The sequence below is a fragment of the Varanus komodoensis genome, unplaced genomic scaffold, assembly GCF_004798865.1.
Source record: "Varanus komodoensis strain SLA01 unplaced genomic scaffold, ASM479886v1 scaffold4, whole genome shotgun sequence".
Lineage (NCBI taxonomy): Eukaryota > Metazoa > Chordata > Lepidosauria > Squamata > Varanidae > Varanus > Varanus komodoensis.
In genome coordinates, this window is record NW_025335941.1 from 49,543,989 (window position 1) to 49,563,006 (window position 19,018).

At 42.7% G+C, this 19,018-nt stretch overlaps 1 protein-coding gene across 1 annotated transcript in view; it reads left to right on the forward strand.

The window, feature by feature from the left end:
* Positions 1-19,018, forward strand: part of RDX (radixin) — a 61,922-nt gene that overhangs the window by 13,026 nt on the left and 29,878 nt on the right. The window contains exons 3-5 of the mRNA XM_044441954.1: positions 13,205-13,288; positions 15,618-15,713; positions 18,333-18,607. Of these exons, the coding sequence (XP_044297889.1) occupies positions 13,205-13,288; positions 15,618-15,713; positions 18,333-18,607 (455 nt within the window). The remainder of the gene's footprint in view (positions 1-13,204; positions 13,289-15,617; positions 15,714-18,332; positions 18,608-19,018) is intronic.

Consider the following 19,018-nt stretch of genomic DNA (forward strand, 5'->3'; position numbering starts at 1 on the left):
AGCTTCATCCAAGAGTGCTTGGAGTTGTCCCGCCACCACCCACTCTAGCACCTTGCCCAGGAACGGGATGTTGGCCACCGGTCTATAATTGGCGGCCACCTCTGGATCCAGGGAATACTTCTTTAGGACTGGCCGGACTACCGTCTCCTTTAAAGGGGCAGGTACCCGGCCATCTCTTAAAGAGGCATTGACCACCTCCAGGATCCAGGTCCCAATCCCGTCCTTGGCTTTCTTAAGTAGCCAAGATGGGCATGGGTCTAGTAAGCAAGTGGTAGGACGTACTTGTCCAAGCACCTTGTCCACATCATCAGGCCGCAACAACTGAAATTCATCCATTAATTGTGGACTCAACAGCATCGATGGCGTCTCCCCAGTAGAATCTGATTCAATAGCAGAGTCAAGCGCATGGCAAATCTGAGCGATTTTCTCCCTGAAATGCTTGGCAAAGTCATCACAGCTGGCCTTTGAGGGTGGCACAAGATCTTTCTTTGGGCCCGGATATATCAGCCCCTGCACCACCCGAAAAAGCTCCGCTGGACGGCATTTTGAGGAGGCAATGGAAACAGAGAAGAATTTCTTCTTCGCCATCCTCACCGCCACAGCATAGGCCCGATAGTGGGCTCTTAAGTGTGTTCGGTCAGAATCACCCCGTGATCTCCTCCATCTACACTCTAGACATCTCCCAACCTGCTTCATCGCCCGTAATTCAGGCGTATACCAAGGAGATGAACGGGCTCTGCCAGGTGGGAAAGGATGCTTGGGAGCGATCGTGTCGATAGCCCTGGTCATCTCCTCATTCCACAGTTCAACCAGGGCATCGACAGGATCACCAGCCTTGTCAACCGAAAAATCCCCCAGAGCTTCCAGGAATCCATCCGGATCCATCCGGCTCCGGGGGCGGACCAATACAATCAGGTCCGCACCCTTGCAGAGGGAAAGGCCGCTCTAGAGCTCAAACCTTATGAGGAAGTGATCTGACCATGACAAGGGCGTCAAGCTTAAATTTCTCACCCTTAGATCACCCTCTTCCTGCCCCGTTGAGAAAACCAGGTCCAGAGTGTGTCCACATTCATGGGTCAGGCCAATGACGTGTTGAGACAGCCCCATGGTCTCCATGGAGGCCATGAAGTCCTGAGCTGTCCCGGTTAGAACTATCTCGGCATGGAGATTGAAGTCCCCCAGGACCAACATCCTGGGAGTCTTCAACACCAGGTCCGAGACGATCTCCGTCAGCTCAGGCAGGGAGTCTGTTGGGCAGAAGGGTGCATGGTACACCAACAGAATCCCCAATCTGTCTCGGTCGCCCAACACCAAGTGGAGGCACTCCAGCCCCAGTCTCGAGAGGACAGGAAGCCCCACAAGGGAAATAGAAGCTCGATAAACCAGAGCGACCCCCCCCTCCCCTCCAGGCACAGTCGGTGCTGGACCAGGTACCTGGGCGGGCACAATTGTGAGAGGGAAACATCCCCCCCGCTCACCCGCCCAGGTCTCTGTGATGCACATCAGGTTGGCCCTCTCATCCATGATCAAATCATGGATGAGTGTTGCCTTATTTTGGACCGACCTGGCATTAAGCAGCAGCACCGACAGGCCTGGAGGGCAGTTGACAAGTCTACCTGGAACCCGCCGGCTGGGGGAATAACCAGAAAGAGGGACAGGTGTTAACCATCTGTCCCTCCTTCTTCTATGCTGACCCGTTAGACCCCCAACGCCATAACACCCATTGCCCATCACCACCCCGATGGTGGCAGCCCCACGCTCCCCAGGCATGAGATAATAAAGCATGAGATAATAATAAAGATCATAATAAGATCATAATAAAGCATGAGATGCACCAATTAAAAACAATCTAAAACCAACAATTAAAACCATTAAAACATCTTACTGTCCTCCATCTAGACCAGCACTAGCCCACAAATAAATAAAACCATGACCAGAGCCCCTGGCCAGCCCAGCCCCCTGCTCGGCCCCCCAAATGGCGACCGCCCTTCGGCCATCACCCTTCAGCCGCCGCTGGTGCTTTGTTGCCCGCAGGGCCCCTCCCCATGCCCCACCCCTTCCCAGCGCATCTCTCACATGCGCCGGGGGAAGCAGGCCGGAGCAGGGTCCTGGGCCGGTGGTCCTGGCCTCTGCAGCAGGGCAGCAGCAGGCAGCAGCGGGCGGTGGAGCAGCGGGCAGCGTTATAGCGTTTAAAATATTTTAAGCCCAAGTTAAAAGCACAATAGTTAATAAACAGACTTACTGGGCAACAGAGACAATTAGGAAAAGCTTGGGTAGAGATATGAGTGTTTGATAGATACTTAAAGTACCTTCCAAAATATCATGTGGGAGGGTGTTGTAGGTTGTGGTGCTTCTAGTAAAGCTTCTTATGATCTCAGTGATTACACAAGTCAGGAAAGGCTGTTTGCCAGTTAACTGGCCCCAATTTATACAGACCTTCATATGTCAACAGCAAGATGTCAATCTTAGGTTGGTAGCTAATAAGTAGCTGTAGACCTGCTTCAACATCCATGTTAATATATCTTCAGCCAGGTGTCCTGTTCAGTATCCTGGCTGCTGCATCACCTTCTGAACCAAATGTAAGTTTAACCCTAAATAAAGCACACTACAGTAATCTAAATGTGAAGTTACCATCTAAATGTGAAGTTACCAATGGATGGATCACAGTGGCCTAGTTATCCCTGTGCAGAAAAGGGTATAGTTGGAATTGGTGAAAAATGCTTATTGTCACAGAAGTTACTTAGATTTCTGATGAAAATGATAAATCCAGGAGTATTCTCAAATTACAGATCTATTCTGTATGAAGGAGTGCAGTCCCATGTGGAAACAGCATACGCCCCCATTTTTGTATGTGGGAGCCACCAATCCATAGAGTCCCTGTATTGTTATGATTCAGACTTATTTTGTTAATACTTGTTCATTCCATCACTGAGTCCCACGTACTAGTTCTTCTGATTTGGAAACAACAGAAAAAATAGACCTAGGATGATACCCCACCTCAAATCTCTTAATGACCCTCCACATAGGTCACACCTTCACATAGCATTGGCAACAAGAAGGTACCTTGTGGCACTGTACAGTATAATCGCCAGGGTGCCAAGTCAGAATTTCCTAATGCTCTGGAAATGTTCTTCTAAGTAGGAATGGAGGCACTGGAAAACAGTTTCCTCAGCTCATGGAATCAATGCAAAAGAATGATCAACAGCATCCAAACCTGCCAAGAGATTAAGAAGGATCAACAGTAATGTTCCCTCTGAATTTCTTCCACAGGAAGTCATCTATCACCACCATCATCATCAATAGTTATTTATTAAGAAACTCAAAGATAAAACAAAGCCTGTATCCATAGCAAAAAGGGTAGATATAATTGGTGTCCTTCAAAAATAACTGCAAGCCACAGCTCTCTTAAGCACTGTGTCCAAAAAGAGTGTATCCATGATTTTGTTAGAGTTGTTAGAAACCTCTTGATTTAGGGACAGGTTTTTTCAGGAATTGACATATCACTGCCTCCGTCAAGGTTAGTGAGCACCATCCCTTAGTGCGAAGATGCATTCACCATTCCCTGAGTCTATTCAGCTGGGTATTCCAAGATGGGTACGGTTCAAGTGTCTTGTTCATATCCAAGAATTATTAAATATAAAGTTTGTCAGGAATATATTATCTGTAGACTTCAGTGGATCAAACAGTTCATATGGAACAGTTAATTCTTTGTCCCCTTAATATGTAGCTGCATGCTGTCTATATGTGATGTTGGATTATTTCTTCACATCGGTTTTGGTTCTCTTAACCTGATTACATGCCAGGAAGCATTATGTTCAAGATCCGTTTTGTTTCTTGTGTGCGCATTTGTAATGAAGGGATCTTTCAATTGGCTCTAATTTGCCTGAGCACTTCAGTTAAAAAAAGACCCATGCTGCTGAATAAATAACCGTTCTGTAGGAATTCAAAGCATTGTTTGAAATCCAAATATCCTATTGGTCTAATCTTTGGGAGTGATCTCATAGTGAACCAGCTCTGATTCTTAACAATACATAAAAGCAGAAGATAACACATGTTGCAGAATGCAGACACAAATGAATTCATCTCCTCTTCAATTATTACACATTAATTGGATAATCGACAATAATTAAAAGCTCTTTTTTGGCATTAGCAAGACATTTATTTCTAAAAACCTTTCTTATTCCTATTAGAGGAGTATTTATGTAAAAAAAGCATTGTACTTAATGCAAACCAGCAATTAAATGTAGTTGTGAAGCTAGATGTATTATTATTCTCCCCAAAGGCAAAATATTGTGATCATTTTTGTTATTTAAATGAAACATACAGTGAATTGTCTAGTTTTCAAAATTCTAGCCTGTGATAAATATAGCACACAGTGTTCTCATTTTTGAGAAAAATAATTGTTTTGTTTCTGTAATGTAAATTTTTCCACTGAGGTCCTTCTTCAATGTTAATTTTGCTTGCATTGTTATCCTTTTTGTGTCATCTACTTTATAATGACTTTAAATCAGTGGTGGAGCACATGTTTTTAGTGCACATGATCTGGAGCATCAGGTAGGGTTGAAAAGTCACCACTAATCGGTGTTGATGGTACTGGACTAGATGGATCAATGGTGTGACACAGTATAAGGCAGCTACCTTTGTTCCTGTAAGGCATTATTTGTAGTTTGAGTATAAATCCTTGCTCAATTTTATGTATTAATTCATTATATTTTTAGACTGCCCATCAGCTCAAAGACTCCCTTGGTGGTTTACACAATCAAAATACAATAATAGATCGAAAACAATATTATTATAGTCACTGCGGCTCAATCAGTCTTAGAGGAACAGTATAAATATAAAAAATGGAAATAAAAATTAACTATTCAAATATTGGGAAAATAAAATGGTTTTTGTGTGATGCTGAAAGGAACATACAGTAGATGCCAGGTGGACCTCTTTTGGGAGCTGATTTCACAGATGAGGTACCACATGTGAGAAGACCTTTCCCTAGTAGCCACTTGCCTTGCTTCCTTTGGAGAGTGCTCTTTGTAAAAGGCCTCTTCTGATGATCTCCAGATTCAGGTAGGCACATACAGAAGGACGTGTTCCCTCAGATAACCTGGTCCCAAACCATTTAGGCTTGAAACTCAACATTAAAAAAAATGGCAAATAGAAGGGGAAGAAATGGAAGTAGTGACAGATTTTATTTTCTTGGGCTCCAGGATCACTGCAGACAGTGACTGCAGCCATGAAATTAAAAGACACCTGCTTCTTTGGAGGAAAGCTATGGCAAATCTAGACAGCATAACTAAAAAGCAGAGACATCACCTAGCCAACAGAGATGCATATAGTCAAAGCTATGGCTTTCCCAGTAGTAATGTATGGCCTTGAGAGCTGGAACCTAAGGAAGGCTGAGTGCCAAAGAACTGACACCTTTGAATTGTGGTGTTGGAGAAGACTCCTGAGAGTCCCTTGGACTGCAAAGAGATCAAATCAGTCAATCCTAAAGGAAATCAGCCCTGGCTGTTTCTTGGGAGGACAGATGCTGAAGCTCAAAAACTTTGGAAGCTGGGAAAGATTGAAGGCAAAAAGAGAAGGGGATGGCTGAGGATAAGTTGGTTAGATAGTGTCACTGATGCAGTGAACTCTGGGAAACAGTGGAAGACACGAGGGCCTGGCGTGTTATGGTCCATGGGATCGCGAAGAATTGGTCATGACTGTTTTACTGAACAACAACAAACTGTTTGGGGCTTTAAATGTTAATGTTACCACTTTGAATTGAGCCCAGACTTAGAAGACTGGTGTGGTGTGTTCATGCAGCCAGTCCCTGTCAGCAGCCTTGCTGCTCTGTTTTGAACCAATTGTAATTCTCCTGACCATTTTCTAAGGCAGCCCCCCTTTGAACATTCTCTATTGTAGAGTGTGTTACAATTGTCTAAACAAAAGGTTACCAAAGTGTTACCAGATGTTTCCAGGGGGTTGAATCGCTGCTGCTAGGCTCTGCCTATCTGTATAGGGTCACAGTTAGTAAATCAGCCTGAGCTGATAAAAGGTGCTCCTATTCACAAAATCCACCTGTGACTCTAGGAACAACTCAGGATCTAGGAGCACCCCCAGATTATGAATCCTGTTATATAGGTTTCTTTGAAAGAGAAAATATACCTGTCACAGTTGAGTAGGAATAATATAGTGAATGCTGCAATATTGATGGTCTGTAAGAAAAGCTTTTGAGATAGTCTTTTCCAGTTTGAGCAGTTTAATAAGATGAAGACTGATATTTTTTTGCCTGCACTAATTGCAGTTGTTGCCATATTATCGAGTGTTTTTCAAGGGAGTGGCTTAAACACTTGACTGAGGTCCTTAGCAGGACTTCTTAGTGCATCCCTTAATACAGTATAACTTCCAGCGTTGGTGGCTGGGCAAGATACCCTTTGCTGCCTGCTATTTTCCTTCTCCTTCCACCAATATCCTGGTCAGTTGTCCCCACTCTCCCAGCAGGAAGGGAATAAACCAGTTCTTTCCCTTTCTTTTTAACATTTTACAAATGTTGTCAGAGCTCTAGGTCACCCAACAACTGTTGTACAATGTTTGAGAGAAAAAGGCATGAAAAGAAAATTGTTTGTTTTTCTTCTTCCCCAGTCTTTTCTCTCCTTCTTCCCTGCCCCCTTACCAATAGTGGGAGCAGGTGAGTATGGCTGTGGTGGCTGAGCATGGGGAGTTAAACAATCTCCAAGTATATATAGCAATAGTGGCCAGTTAAGGTCTATAAAGGAGACCTGCACTTTGGATAGTCTGGCCAATATGTTACCTGCAGTAGAGTGCAAACAGGTTTCTCATTGATGTTCTGCCTTCAATGGTTGTGCAGTCCCGAAGGCAATGAGCTGATTGGTTCACACTTTCAATATGCATCTGCAGCCTGGACTGCCTGAAACAGGGCTTTTCTTTATTGTTAAATATACATTTCCCTCCTATTCTTGCTGCTTGTCTGTGGGGGTTGCTTAGGGACAATTCTGAACTGCATGGTTCTGGACCTATACCACAATGTCTAGTCTCTGCTGTGCCACTACCCCAGCAGCTTTTGAAAGCCTAGGCACTTCAGCTTGAGAATCTGTTATGGTAAATGTTATTGTTAGGAGAAAATGAGGGAAATTCCTGAGTATTCCCATCTAGCAGGTCTCTTTCGATCTTGGCATCATCACTGATGTGTACTGTGGAGGCAACAGGCCATTTTGCATTTCCTAGACTCCTGTTAGACCTAACAAAGTAATTGCATCCTTTCTAACTATTGCAATTAGTTCTGATAGGAATGTTGATCAACTTATAGTGGTACCTCGGCTCACGAAAGCCTCAGTTCATGACCAAATCGGGTCGCGAACAAAAATTTCATTTAAAAAATTGACTCAGGTCGCAAACTCCACATTGGGTGGCGACTGTGATCGAGGCCATCCCCCCACCCCCCCAAGTGGGGAGATGGCCATGAACGTGCTGGGGACAGGGGGGAGATGGCTGAGATCACGCCCGTCTTTCCTGTAGGAGCACAACCGCAATCTCGGCCATCTCCCCCCCCAGCATGATTGCACCCGCCCCCCCCCAGTGTGTCCATGTTCGCGCCCATCTCTCCCCACCGTGCACCCACGTTCGCGCCCGTCTCCCCCCTCCCCCAGCATGCCCGCGTTTGCACCAGTCTCTCCCCCCTCTCCCAGTGCGCTGGGATGACGGGCGTGTGCAGGGATGACAGGCATGATCGCGGTCATGCTGGGGGAGAGGGGAGATGGCTGTGGATCTTTGTTGTTCTTTGTCACTTTGCTTCACATTTTTCTGATTTAAAAAAAAAATAGTTACAGAACGGATTAACCTTATTTACATTGAACTTTATGGGGAGATTTAACTTGACTCACGGTCAATTTGGGTCACGTCCAGAGTCCTGGAATGGATTAAACTCATGAGCCAAGGTACCACTGTATATGCTAGTGTACTAAATTAGTAGACTGCTCTTCCTGCAGCTGTTAGCCAAGTAGATTGCCTTCAGTGATAACTCCCCAGAACCATGTTAAAGACACATTGCCAGTAGAAGATAGGTCAAATGCACAGGGTAAGTACAGTACATGCATGTACCCTGCTGAGTCATTAGAGAAGAAACTATCTTATTTACAACAGGGGCAGAACCTTGACCCTTCTTGTACAACACAGATGATCTCTTTGAGGTGAACTTCTTTGACCTCTGCTCCTGCAAAGCAGGCCACCATTCTTAGGATCCTCTGAGGCAAGCTAACTATAGAATCAGGGTGAAGTTGCTTACAAGTATAATTTTGAATCTCGGTGAAAGAGCATTTACTTTTTCAATTCAATTCTTCCTACTGCAATAGAGCGTTCATTTGCCTAATGAAAAAATAACTAACTAAAATGTATGGAAACTAAAACTAAAATGCATGAAAAAATGCATTTTTCTGGTGTTTTCCTATCCCTTTATGTATGAAACACCCTTTTTCTGTGTATCTATAAAACAAAAGCATCCTTTCTCAGATACTTTCTTGGTTGTCATTTCTACTGTAGAGATTTAAGCAAGTTACTCAGTGTGGGAGCTAGGTGTATTGTCTGCAACTTTAAGTTCTTCTAAGCATTAAAACCTGTGTATAGTATGAATTGGAGTAGTGGTGCTAACATCTGAAATTGAATTTTGAACATAATGAATGTAAAATATATTTTGAATAGACTTATTATTTTACAAGCTCAGAGTAAAAGTATGCCACTGTTTATACAAAACTACATCATATCAAAGGTTGTGTAACCATTAAGTTGAATTTTGAGAAAAGGCTTTATTTGGTTTTATGTACCAAAAGAATGGCATTCAAGGAGGTTGCATGGGAGCCTCCATGCAGGACCTGACTTCTAATGTTTTAGGTTTCAAGATTATCTGTTATCAAATTGATTGAAGCCTTTTTATTTTCCAAGCAGATATCTAAAAGGAACTAAGTTTCTGCATAATGGTTTCTGAAGAGTTATGTGTCTGGTCACACTAGTTTAACATTTTACAGAGCAACAGAACACAGCTATTATAATATGTAGGGTATGTATATTGCTAAGGCCTCAATGCACTTAATAGTAAATATAAAAAACTAATATAAGTTTCATCAAACAGTAAACAGAAAATAAAAATATTTGGAAGTGACCACTTCTAGTTTTGGGCAGGGCAGCAGTACTCTACAAACTCTACAATTTCTCCCCCAAAACCAGTATTTTACAAAACCTCAATTGCTGCCAATTGAAGCTTTTAATAAGCTTGACTATAGCGGGGAAAGATAATATGAGTTAATATGGTTTTGATAGTCAGTTTGTGGTCATGTGCCAGTAGTGAATTGACCCTGCCCACTTTTATTTATTTCATTTTTATACTGCCCAATAGCAGAGCCTCTCTGGGAAGTTAACAAAAGTTTGAAACACACAAACAAGAGAGAAAAAAATTAACACAAGGCAATAAAACTATGGCAATTGCAACCAGATCAGCACAGAGGTACAGGATAAAATGCAACATTAAAATTAAAGTTAAAAAGTTTATTGTTAAAAGATTGGGGAAATAAAACTGTTTTCATCTGACACCAAAAAGAATACAGAGTAGGCACCAGGTGCACCTCTTTGGGAAGCTCATTTCATAGCTGGGATGCCACAGCCAAAAAGGCCCTTCTCCTTATAGATACCCTCTTTACTTCCTTTGGAGGGGGCTTCCAGAGAAGAACCACCAAAGATAGGGTTCGGGTAGGTACATATGGGACAAAGCATTCCTTCAGATAACTTGGTCCCAAGTCATTTAGGGCTTTGAATGTTAATACTAGCACATTGAATTGGGCTAAAACTTCAACTGGTAGCTACTATAACTAGAAGAGGACTGGTGTAATGTGTTCTCATAATCATTTCCCCATTAACAATCATTTCGCCGAGGCTATGCGATGGGACGGCATACAAATGCTCTAAACAAACAAACAAATAAGAACCTTGGTACCCTGTTTTGGATCAGTTTAAATCTCCAGACCATTTTTAATGGCAGACCCATGTACAGTGCATTGCAGTAATTCAAACGAGAGGTTACCAGAGCGTGGATTAGTATAGCTAGGCTCTATCCAGGTAGAGTCATAGTTGATATATCAGCCTAAGTTGATAAAAGAGGCTCCATGCCACCGAGTCTATTTGTGACTCAAGTGACAGTTCTGAATCCAGGACCGTCCCCCAAACTATGAAACTTGTCCTTTAGGGGGACTGCAACTGCATCCAGATCTAACTGAATATCACTCAACTAAATGGATAAAACACCCATGAACCACCCTCTGTCTTGTCTGGATTGAGTCACAGTTTGTTGGTTCTCATCCAATCCATTATGATGCTCTGACACTGATTGAGAACAGCCACTGCCTCACCTGGGTTTGATGAAAAAGAGTGAGAGAACTGAGTGTGATCTGCATGTTGATGGTACCTCAGCATACCTCCAGATAACTGCCCCCTGTGGTTTCATGTAGATGTTAAATAACACAGGGTATTAAAATGAACCCTGTGGTACCCCATGGCATAACTGATATGACTCTGAACAATAATCCTCCAGCACCAGCTCCTGGAATCAGCCAATTAAGGAGAAACAGAACCTCTGCAATGTGGTGTCTCCTCCTCCTAGTCCAACCAGCCTATCCAGAAGGATAGCATGGTTGATGGTATTGAAAACTTCCAAAAGTTCCAGGAGAATCAACAGAGTCTTAGTCTGGCAAAAGCTAAGGGTGGGCAAGGTAGTTTTCATTCCAAAACCAGGTCTGAAGCCTGATTGAAATGAATGTAGATAATCTTTTTCATTCAAGAGGGCCTGGAGCTGTTCAGACTCCATCTGCTTAAGCATCTTGCCCAGGAAGAGAATGTTGGCCACTGGGCCTATAATTGTTAACATCCTCTGGGTCCAGGTTAGACTTCTTCAGGAGTTTACAAGCTCTTGTAAAGAGGCTGGCACCATTCCCTCTATCAAAAGGGGGTTTACAGCCTCCTGGAGCCAAGTACAAATCCTTTCCTTAATTCTTGTAATAAGGCATGACAGACAAGGGTTGAGCACACATATCATGGGTCAGAGTTGACCAAGCATCTTGTTCTCATCCTCAGGCCTCAATAACTAAAGCTCATCCAATAAAATGGGATCAGATGGTGCTCTACATGCCTCTGTTGGTGGAACTGCATTAATTGCGGAGTCCAGTTCATGACAAATCCAAGCAGCTTTATCTTCAAATGCTATGTAAATTCATCACAGCATGCTACTGAGGGCTCCACAATGTCTTTCTCTGGCCTAGAGACCAGTGGGCCACAAACCACTCTGAAGAGATGCATTGCTGGTGGAAAATAGCTGCCTCTTTGCCACCCTTATCACCACACTCATGTTTGATCAGACTCAGCCCAAGTTTTCCTCTACCTGCACACTAGCTGTCTCCCTTCTTGCTTCATTGCCCTCAACTCACTTGTGTACTATGGAGCTGACTGGACTCTTCTGAAAGGAAGAGGATGCTTGGGTGTGACAATGTCAACTGCCTGAGCCACCTCTGTATTCCACAGAGCGACCTTGGCTTCAACAGGAACGCCAGCCATACCAGCTGGAAACTCCCCCAGAGCCCTCTGGAAACCATCAGGATTCATTAGCCTCTGCGGGTGGACTATTTTAAAAGGTCCTCTACCCTTGGAGAGGTGAAGGGAAGCCAAAAGTCTAAACCTTAGTAGGGAGTGATCTGACAATGATGAGGGAGTTGATGATAATTCTCCCACTTCCAGATCAGTAGCCTCCTGCCCACTTGAGAAAACCAGATCAAAAGTATGTCCTTTTACATGTGTTGGGTCAGTAGCGTGTTGAAACAGGCCTGTGGTTGTCATGGCAGACCTGAAGTTCTGAGCTACACCAGGTAAAGCAGTCTCAGAGTTAAGATCCTTTAGAACCATCATGCTAGGGGTTCTCAACAACAGGTCTGAGACCACCTCCATCAGCTCAGACAGGAAATCTGATGGGCAGTGGGGTGAGTGGTACACTGACAGAATCCCTAATTTGTCTTGAGCTCCCAGCACAAGCAAGTGTACGGGAAGTATAGAGAGGAAGATCGTATTCCCATAGACCACAGCCACTCTCCCTTCCTGGCCCTTGAGTATGCTGTTCTGAGTACCGCAAGGGGGCACAGTTGTGAGAGAGTAATCACTTCCAGTTCACTCACCCAGGTCTTAATGATGCAAGTCAAGTCATAAATGAAAGTAGACTTACTTTCACCAACCTGCCATTCAGCACCAGACCCGGAGGCAAGCTAGTAAGACTGCCAGAAATCATCTGGTTGGAGAAAGAACCAAAGGAGGGGATAGCTTTAAGATATCTAGCCCCTCTTCTGCTCAGCTGGCTTGTTTATCTTCCAATGCAATACCTCACCCTACCTGTGACCACAATGATGGAACATTCCTTTGCTCCCCAAAGTTACCCAGAAATATAATTAAACTGGGTATGATCAAAACAATAAAAACACTGAAAGAAACTGGCTGCTACACCTCTAAGCTGATCAATTGCAACTGCTGTGAGCCTGTCCTCTTCCCCACCAAGGCCCAGCACTCAAGCAGTCATCAAACAGGCATCAAACAAGTAATGCCACTTTTGGGTGGAGCCCTGCCCATTGCTGGCATGTGGCTTCTGATGTGCATGCCCTACAGTTTTTCAGTAGCTTGATAATTCCTTGCATTTTCAGAAATAATCCAATGTAATATATACAGCTGTCATTACCTTCTACTGTCCCCTTCCCACAAAAAAACAAACAAAAAACAGTATAAGCACATTTCCATAAGTATAGAAGGTATTATATTGCAAATGCAGAAGATTTAAGGATCCCCTTAGAGTGAACTTGAAAAAAACAATTTTCCAGATGGTAATATGATTTAATTGCTGTGTGCTAGCAATTAACTGTCAATGAATGTAAAACTCTCTGTAAAAGTAGCCACAGCCTTGAACTCAGAAGAGCTGAGCGGGGCTATCATAGATAGGATCTCTGTAAGTCTGAGGCCACTTGACAGCACATAACAACACCTCCCTCCAGGAAAACACATTTTAATTTGATTGTTTCTCTTTATGTTTTGTTGCAGAAAATGTATGGGAAATAATGTCAATAATAATTTTATTGAAATTCTGATTGAAATATGAAAACTCTAGATTTAAATTTTGCATTTTTGTTCTGAGCAGATTAATGTGAGAGTTACTACAATGGATGCAGAACTGGAGTTTGCAATCCAGCCCAACACAACGGGAAAACAGCTTTTCGATCAGGTAACCTTTTTATAATGGCCACTTCAGATATAGCAAGCAATGGTTTGTTAGAACAATGAACAAGTATGGACTTTGGACACATGTTCTCCTTCCTCCTTTATGCAGGAGGGGAAAACCTTTTAATAGCAATCTACCAACAAATCACAATTTTTGGTTTTGTCTAAAAACAAGAAAATGGGGCTTCATCAAACCATAATCTGTTCACAGAATCTTCTTAAGCAAGACTATCCCACCAGAAACTGTAGCTTGCCCTGCACAATCTAAAACATGAAACGAGTACATGGAAAGTTGCATAGGCCAAAGGCTCATATTCGTTTGTCCTTATGATGTCTGTAGTTTGTCTTTGCCTCTTAATCACTGCTATAGTAACCACTGTGCTGTAATATTGCAAATAGAACTATGTTAAAGCACCTGCTACATTTTTAAAAATTTAGAAAATTTTAGAACATTTAAAATCTAAATGTTAAGTGTGGGAAGCATCCTGAGAGAATCTTTGGCCCAAGCCATAATAATCCGTTTTGGGGGACTATAGTATTTTGCTGGCTGAGATGTATTTTGTAATTTGGTAACAATTTTTCAGTAGTGGTTTATATTAACTCGAAGTTTCAGAAAGCAAGATTTGGAAAACAGCCTGATTTGGCTTGGATGTCTTTGGAAAAATGCTTACTACAGCTTGTAAACAGATACAGTGGTACCTTGGCTCACAAACTTAATCCGTTCCAGGACTCTGGTCGTGACCCAAATTGGTTGTGAGCCAAGTTAAATTTCCCCATAAGATTCAATGTAAATAAGGTTAATCTGTTCTGTAACCATTTTTTAAATCAGAAAAATGTGAAGCAAAGTGACAACAACAGAGTTCACGGTCATCTCCTCACCCCTTCCTGAGCACAAGCGCGGCCATCTCCCATCCCCTCCCCCAGCACAACTGAGATCGTGCCTGTCATCCCAGCAGGTGCCCGTTACCACGGCATGTGCCCATCATCCTGGCGCACTGGGGGATAGGGGAGAGACGGGCGCGATCGCAGGTGCACTGGGGAAGGATGAGACAGGTGCAAACAGCACGCTGGGGGATGGAGAGACGGGCGCAAATGGGACTCGCTGGAGCAGGGAGAGATGGGCGCGATCATGCTGGTTGGTGGGGGGGAATGGCCAAGATTGCACCCATCTTTCCTGCAGGAGTGCACCTGTGATCGCGCATGCCTTCCCTGCACGAAAGCAACTGCGATCGTGGCCACTTCCCCACCCCAAATGGGGAGATGGCCACGATCGCAGTTCCGTTCGTGCAGGGAAGATGTGCGTGATCATGGGTGCGCTGCTGCAGAAAAGATGGGCACAGCACAACTGCGGGGGAGATGGCCGAGATTGCGCCCATCCTTCCTGCAGGAGTGCGCCCGTGATCATGCACGTCTTCCCTGCACGAACAGAACTGTGATCGTGACCATCTCCCCACTCGGGGGGTGGGGGAGGTGGCCACGATCTTGGTCACCACCCAATGCGGAGTTCGCGACCCAAGTCAAAATTTTAATGAACTTTTTGTTCATGACCCAATTTGTTCGTGGCGTTCATGAGCCAAGGTACCACTGTATTTATCTTCTTGTTGGAAATCCAAATGTTCACATCTCCTATTGACTGTAATTGGAAATTAATTTTTTTATATAACTTTTTTCTTTTGGAAGTGGGCGGCATTTACAGGCATAGTATCATGCAAATAGGGAAATAATAGGTGCAAAAGTTTTTGTGTGAAATACTTCACAATTCTATATTTTAAAATGGAACCATCGGTGACTTTCATGGCAGATTTGGATGAAAATTGCAGGGATAGTTGCTCCCTGGCTTTATTAGGACAGGGTTATTAATAGGAAATCTGTTGTGCATATTTAAACATGGGATGTTGTTACTTGTAAAGTGGCTTGTCACTATGTTATTACTTGCCCTACAACAGCCTTCCTCAGTCTGGTACCATTCAGACATTTTGAACCAACTCCTGTCAGCAACAGCCAGCACTGTCAGGCCAGTGGCCAGGAATGCTGAGGATTCTTATCTAACATAGTGCAGCCTTAATACTGCTCTCTTTTGTTGCATTTAAAACTTCCCGAATATCTAGATGGGTGACTTAAATGTTGTGAACTGCCCAGATAGCTTCAGCTATGGTTGGTATAGAAATATAATAATAATTAAATCAATGCATTCCCAAATATCTTTCCTTTCTCTGAAATGGCTGTTTTTTTCTTTAAAGACAGAGTGTAATCAAAGAATGTATTACCAAGGAAATCCTAGCAAATGAGATTGAAAAATTAAAATGAGTAATATTGATGTACTTCTTTTTTAGGTTGTAAAAACTGTTGGTCTACGAGAAGTCTGGTTTTTTGGACTGCAGTATGTGGACAGCAAAGGATACTCAACTTGGTTGAAATTGAATAAAAAGGTAAAGGTTTATTATTTGTACCCAATTCAAGATGATTCAGTATCATATAGAGATCAATTCTGTATTAATGGTGGTGATTTATGAAACATAATAAATACAAAGTATAGTTTTTTTACTGAAGAAGTGATGTAGTTTTATGTTGTGGTAGTTCCTATTCAATTTAATTTATTCTTTAGAATTTTCCAATTCTTTTTTCAGCTGAGACAATGTTTTTAGTGCTAGATTTGCTGTACACTCTGAAGATTAAATTGCAAGCTGAGCTAATATAGATATAATATGTAATTTATTTATTTATTTATGAGACTTCTATGCCTCCCCATTCGCCGAAGCCTCGGGGCGGCTCACATCCATAAATAAACTTCCATAGAATAATATAAATTAACAGTATAAATTAAGTCGCCCTGGCCAAAGAATAAAATGAATAAATACTATTAACAATTAAAATGACATTTGAATAAAAAGGTCTTCGCCTGGCGCCGAAAAACAAATAACGATGGTGCCAGGCAGACCTCTCTGGGGAGCACATTCCATAGATTGGGCGCCACCGCAGAGAAAGCCCTCCTCCGAGTACTTACCCTCCTAATTTCCTTCATGGAAGATTCCCGGAGAAGGGCCTCTCCCGCAGATCTCAAGGGGCGGGCAGGCATATATGGACGTAAGCGCTCCTTCAGGTAACCAGGATGCAAGCCGTTTAGGGCTTAATAGGTCATCACCAACACCTTGAATTGGGCCCGGACTTCAATGGGAAGCCAGTGAAGCTGACGGAGAACTGGAGTCATGTGAACATAACACCCAGTCCCCGTCAGCAGCCTGGCAGCTCTATTTTGAACCAACTGAAGTATCCGGACCGTCTTCAAGGGTAGCCCCACGTAGAGCGCGTTACAGAAGTCAAGTCGGGAAGTCACCAACGTGTGTGTCACTGTCGCCAGACAGTCGTACTCCAGGTAGGGGCGCAGCTGATGGATCATCCGAAGCTGAAAGAAAGCACTCTCGCCACCGCTGTCACCTGAGCTTCCAGTGAAAGCTCTGGGACGAGGAGCACTCCCAAGCTGCAAACCTTGTCCCTAAGAGGGAGTGCAACCCCATTCAGGACTAGGTTCAATTCACTCTCCCCGAAGCCCAATCCACCAACCAACAGGACCTCCATCTTGTCTGGATTGAGCTTCAGACAATGCCCATTTTCTTTTCTTGAGTTTTATCTTGGCCAACTCTAAGCCCTGTTTTGAACAGAACTAGTAAATTTCTAGAGTGAATGATCCTATTTCTATATGCTTTCTTTAGTGCAGCCACCTTGTCTGCCAGCATGATGGTATAGTTTTATGAAAGACAATTTAGCTTATGGTTGAAATAATTAGAAGCTTCTGGATTTGTTTTCTCTGAGTTACTATTCAGTAATATTTGATGGTGTGAGCATGTGCAGTAGAGAAGGTAAATTATACAGCTTGTGTTCCTGTTTTCATCAAGAAATAAATTTCCCATACAGGAACTTGTATTTGCCAGCTAAAGACTATCCTGAGGGAAATACCATGGAGCACCTTTAGTTGATGAATCCTGCTTAAACTTGATTGAATTTGCAGGTTCCATGGAAATTCATTTTCTAATACCTGTTGGATTTTCTGGTTTGGACATATACTTCTCCCAGTAGTGGGGGGAACTGTTGATCTCCTGTTTTCTGTGTATGGGTAGTGGCAGTGGGGGCTGAATAACTTATGAGTAGGTGTTCTGTCCATTTTTCTCTGAAGCAAGTATTCCACTTGCCTGTCTTTGAGCCTTTTACTTTGGGGGGGTTTGAAGTGATGGGGTGTAGAAACATGGATGAGGGATGCTAGTCTCTCATACTATGAATTAATTATTCCCTCCAATTTTAAGTGTAACTAGTGGGTGCTGATCAGATTGTAGTCAAAATGGGGTTATTTAAGAAACAAGGGGAGTAGTATCTGCATACTCAGGATCTGCAGAAATTTAAAAAATATTTAAGGGAAAAACATAAGAGGGTCATTCCTTCCACAGAAACAATCCAGTGCTGGCAGAGCGTACTTCGTGGCTGTATTGTGTACTTAGTGGCTGTATTGTGCTATGCATATGTGGATGGGGAATGAAAAACTGGAGGGGGGGGGGAGATTTGAATGGAAGACCCTAGAAGAGGACCTGGCTGCCTTGAACCCTGAATAGGAACCTTCCATACCACCACATTGTGTTTCAAGGCCCATCTATTCATTTGAATATTATCTTAGAATAATATGTTACTATAGTATTTTGTTATTAATCATTTTGATATGAAATTGGGTTTTATAATGCAAAATACTTTCTTAAATATTTAAATGTGACTTTTTGAATGCAAGTTGAATTTAGTTTGGATCCAAATTTTATGCAGAGAGGTTTTTAGAACTCATTTTTATAATGAAAATAGAAATAAGGTAAGAATTCATAAGGATTTCATATGGTCTTCTGTAGCTTCTGAAAGCTGTCGTGTTTTCTTAATTCTCAATTAATTATTTAGAGGACTGTGTAAATCACAAGTCTTTCAGTGTTGTGATTTCTAGAGTTGGATTACTCTATGTAACAATCTTTTTCTGATACTCTAATGTTCTGTTTACCCTTCTAAAAACTTCATTTCAGGTAACACAGCAAGATGTAAGGAAAGAAAGTCCTCTTCAATTCAAATTCAGGGCAAAGTTTTTTCCTGAGGATGTGTCTGAAGAGTTAATTCAAGAAATAACCCAGAGACTGTTTTTTCTGCAAGTCAAAGAAGCCATCTTAAATGATGAAATCTATTGTCCACCTGAAACTGCTGTTCTGCTAGCTTCTTATGCTGTTCAAGCTAAATATGGTGATTACAATAAAGAAATACATAAGCTAGGCTATTTGGCCAATGACAGACTTCTTCCCCAGCGGTAAGGAACTTCTATGCACATCAAAAGTCTAGAAACTCTGTTAGGATATAGTAAGCATGCCTAGTGGGTTCAGAAATGGAAGATTTTTATCTGGATCATACATAAAGCTAATGCATGGTTTACTTAATCCATGCTTAACCCATCATTTGTTACACTACCCAGGGTTTGTCGAGCAGATGATTGAACAACCATGGCTATTTTCTTAATTCCTAGGTTGCTTAGCTTCTTGTTTGTCTACTTCCTCTCTGTATTGCAAATGCCTGTGCAGCACTGTAGTATTGGCATATAGAGTGGCCAATTTCTGTGATCACTGTTATCTGCCATTTGTTTAGCCTGTTTAAACAACTCCTGAACATCCCACAGTTCTTGTTTTACGCATAACAACTACCCATGATTTAATACAAAGTTCAC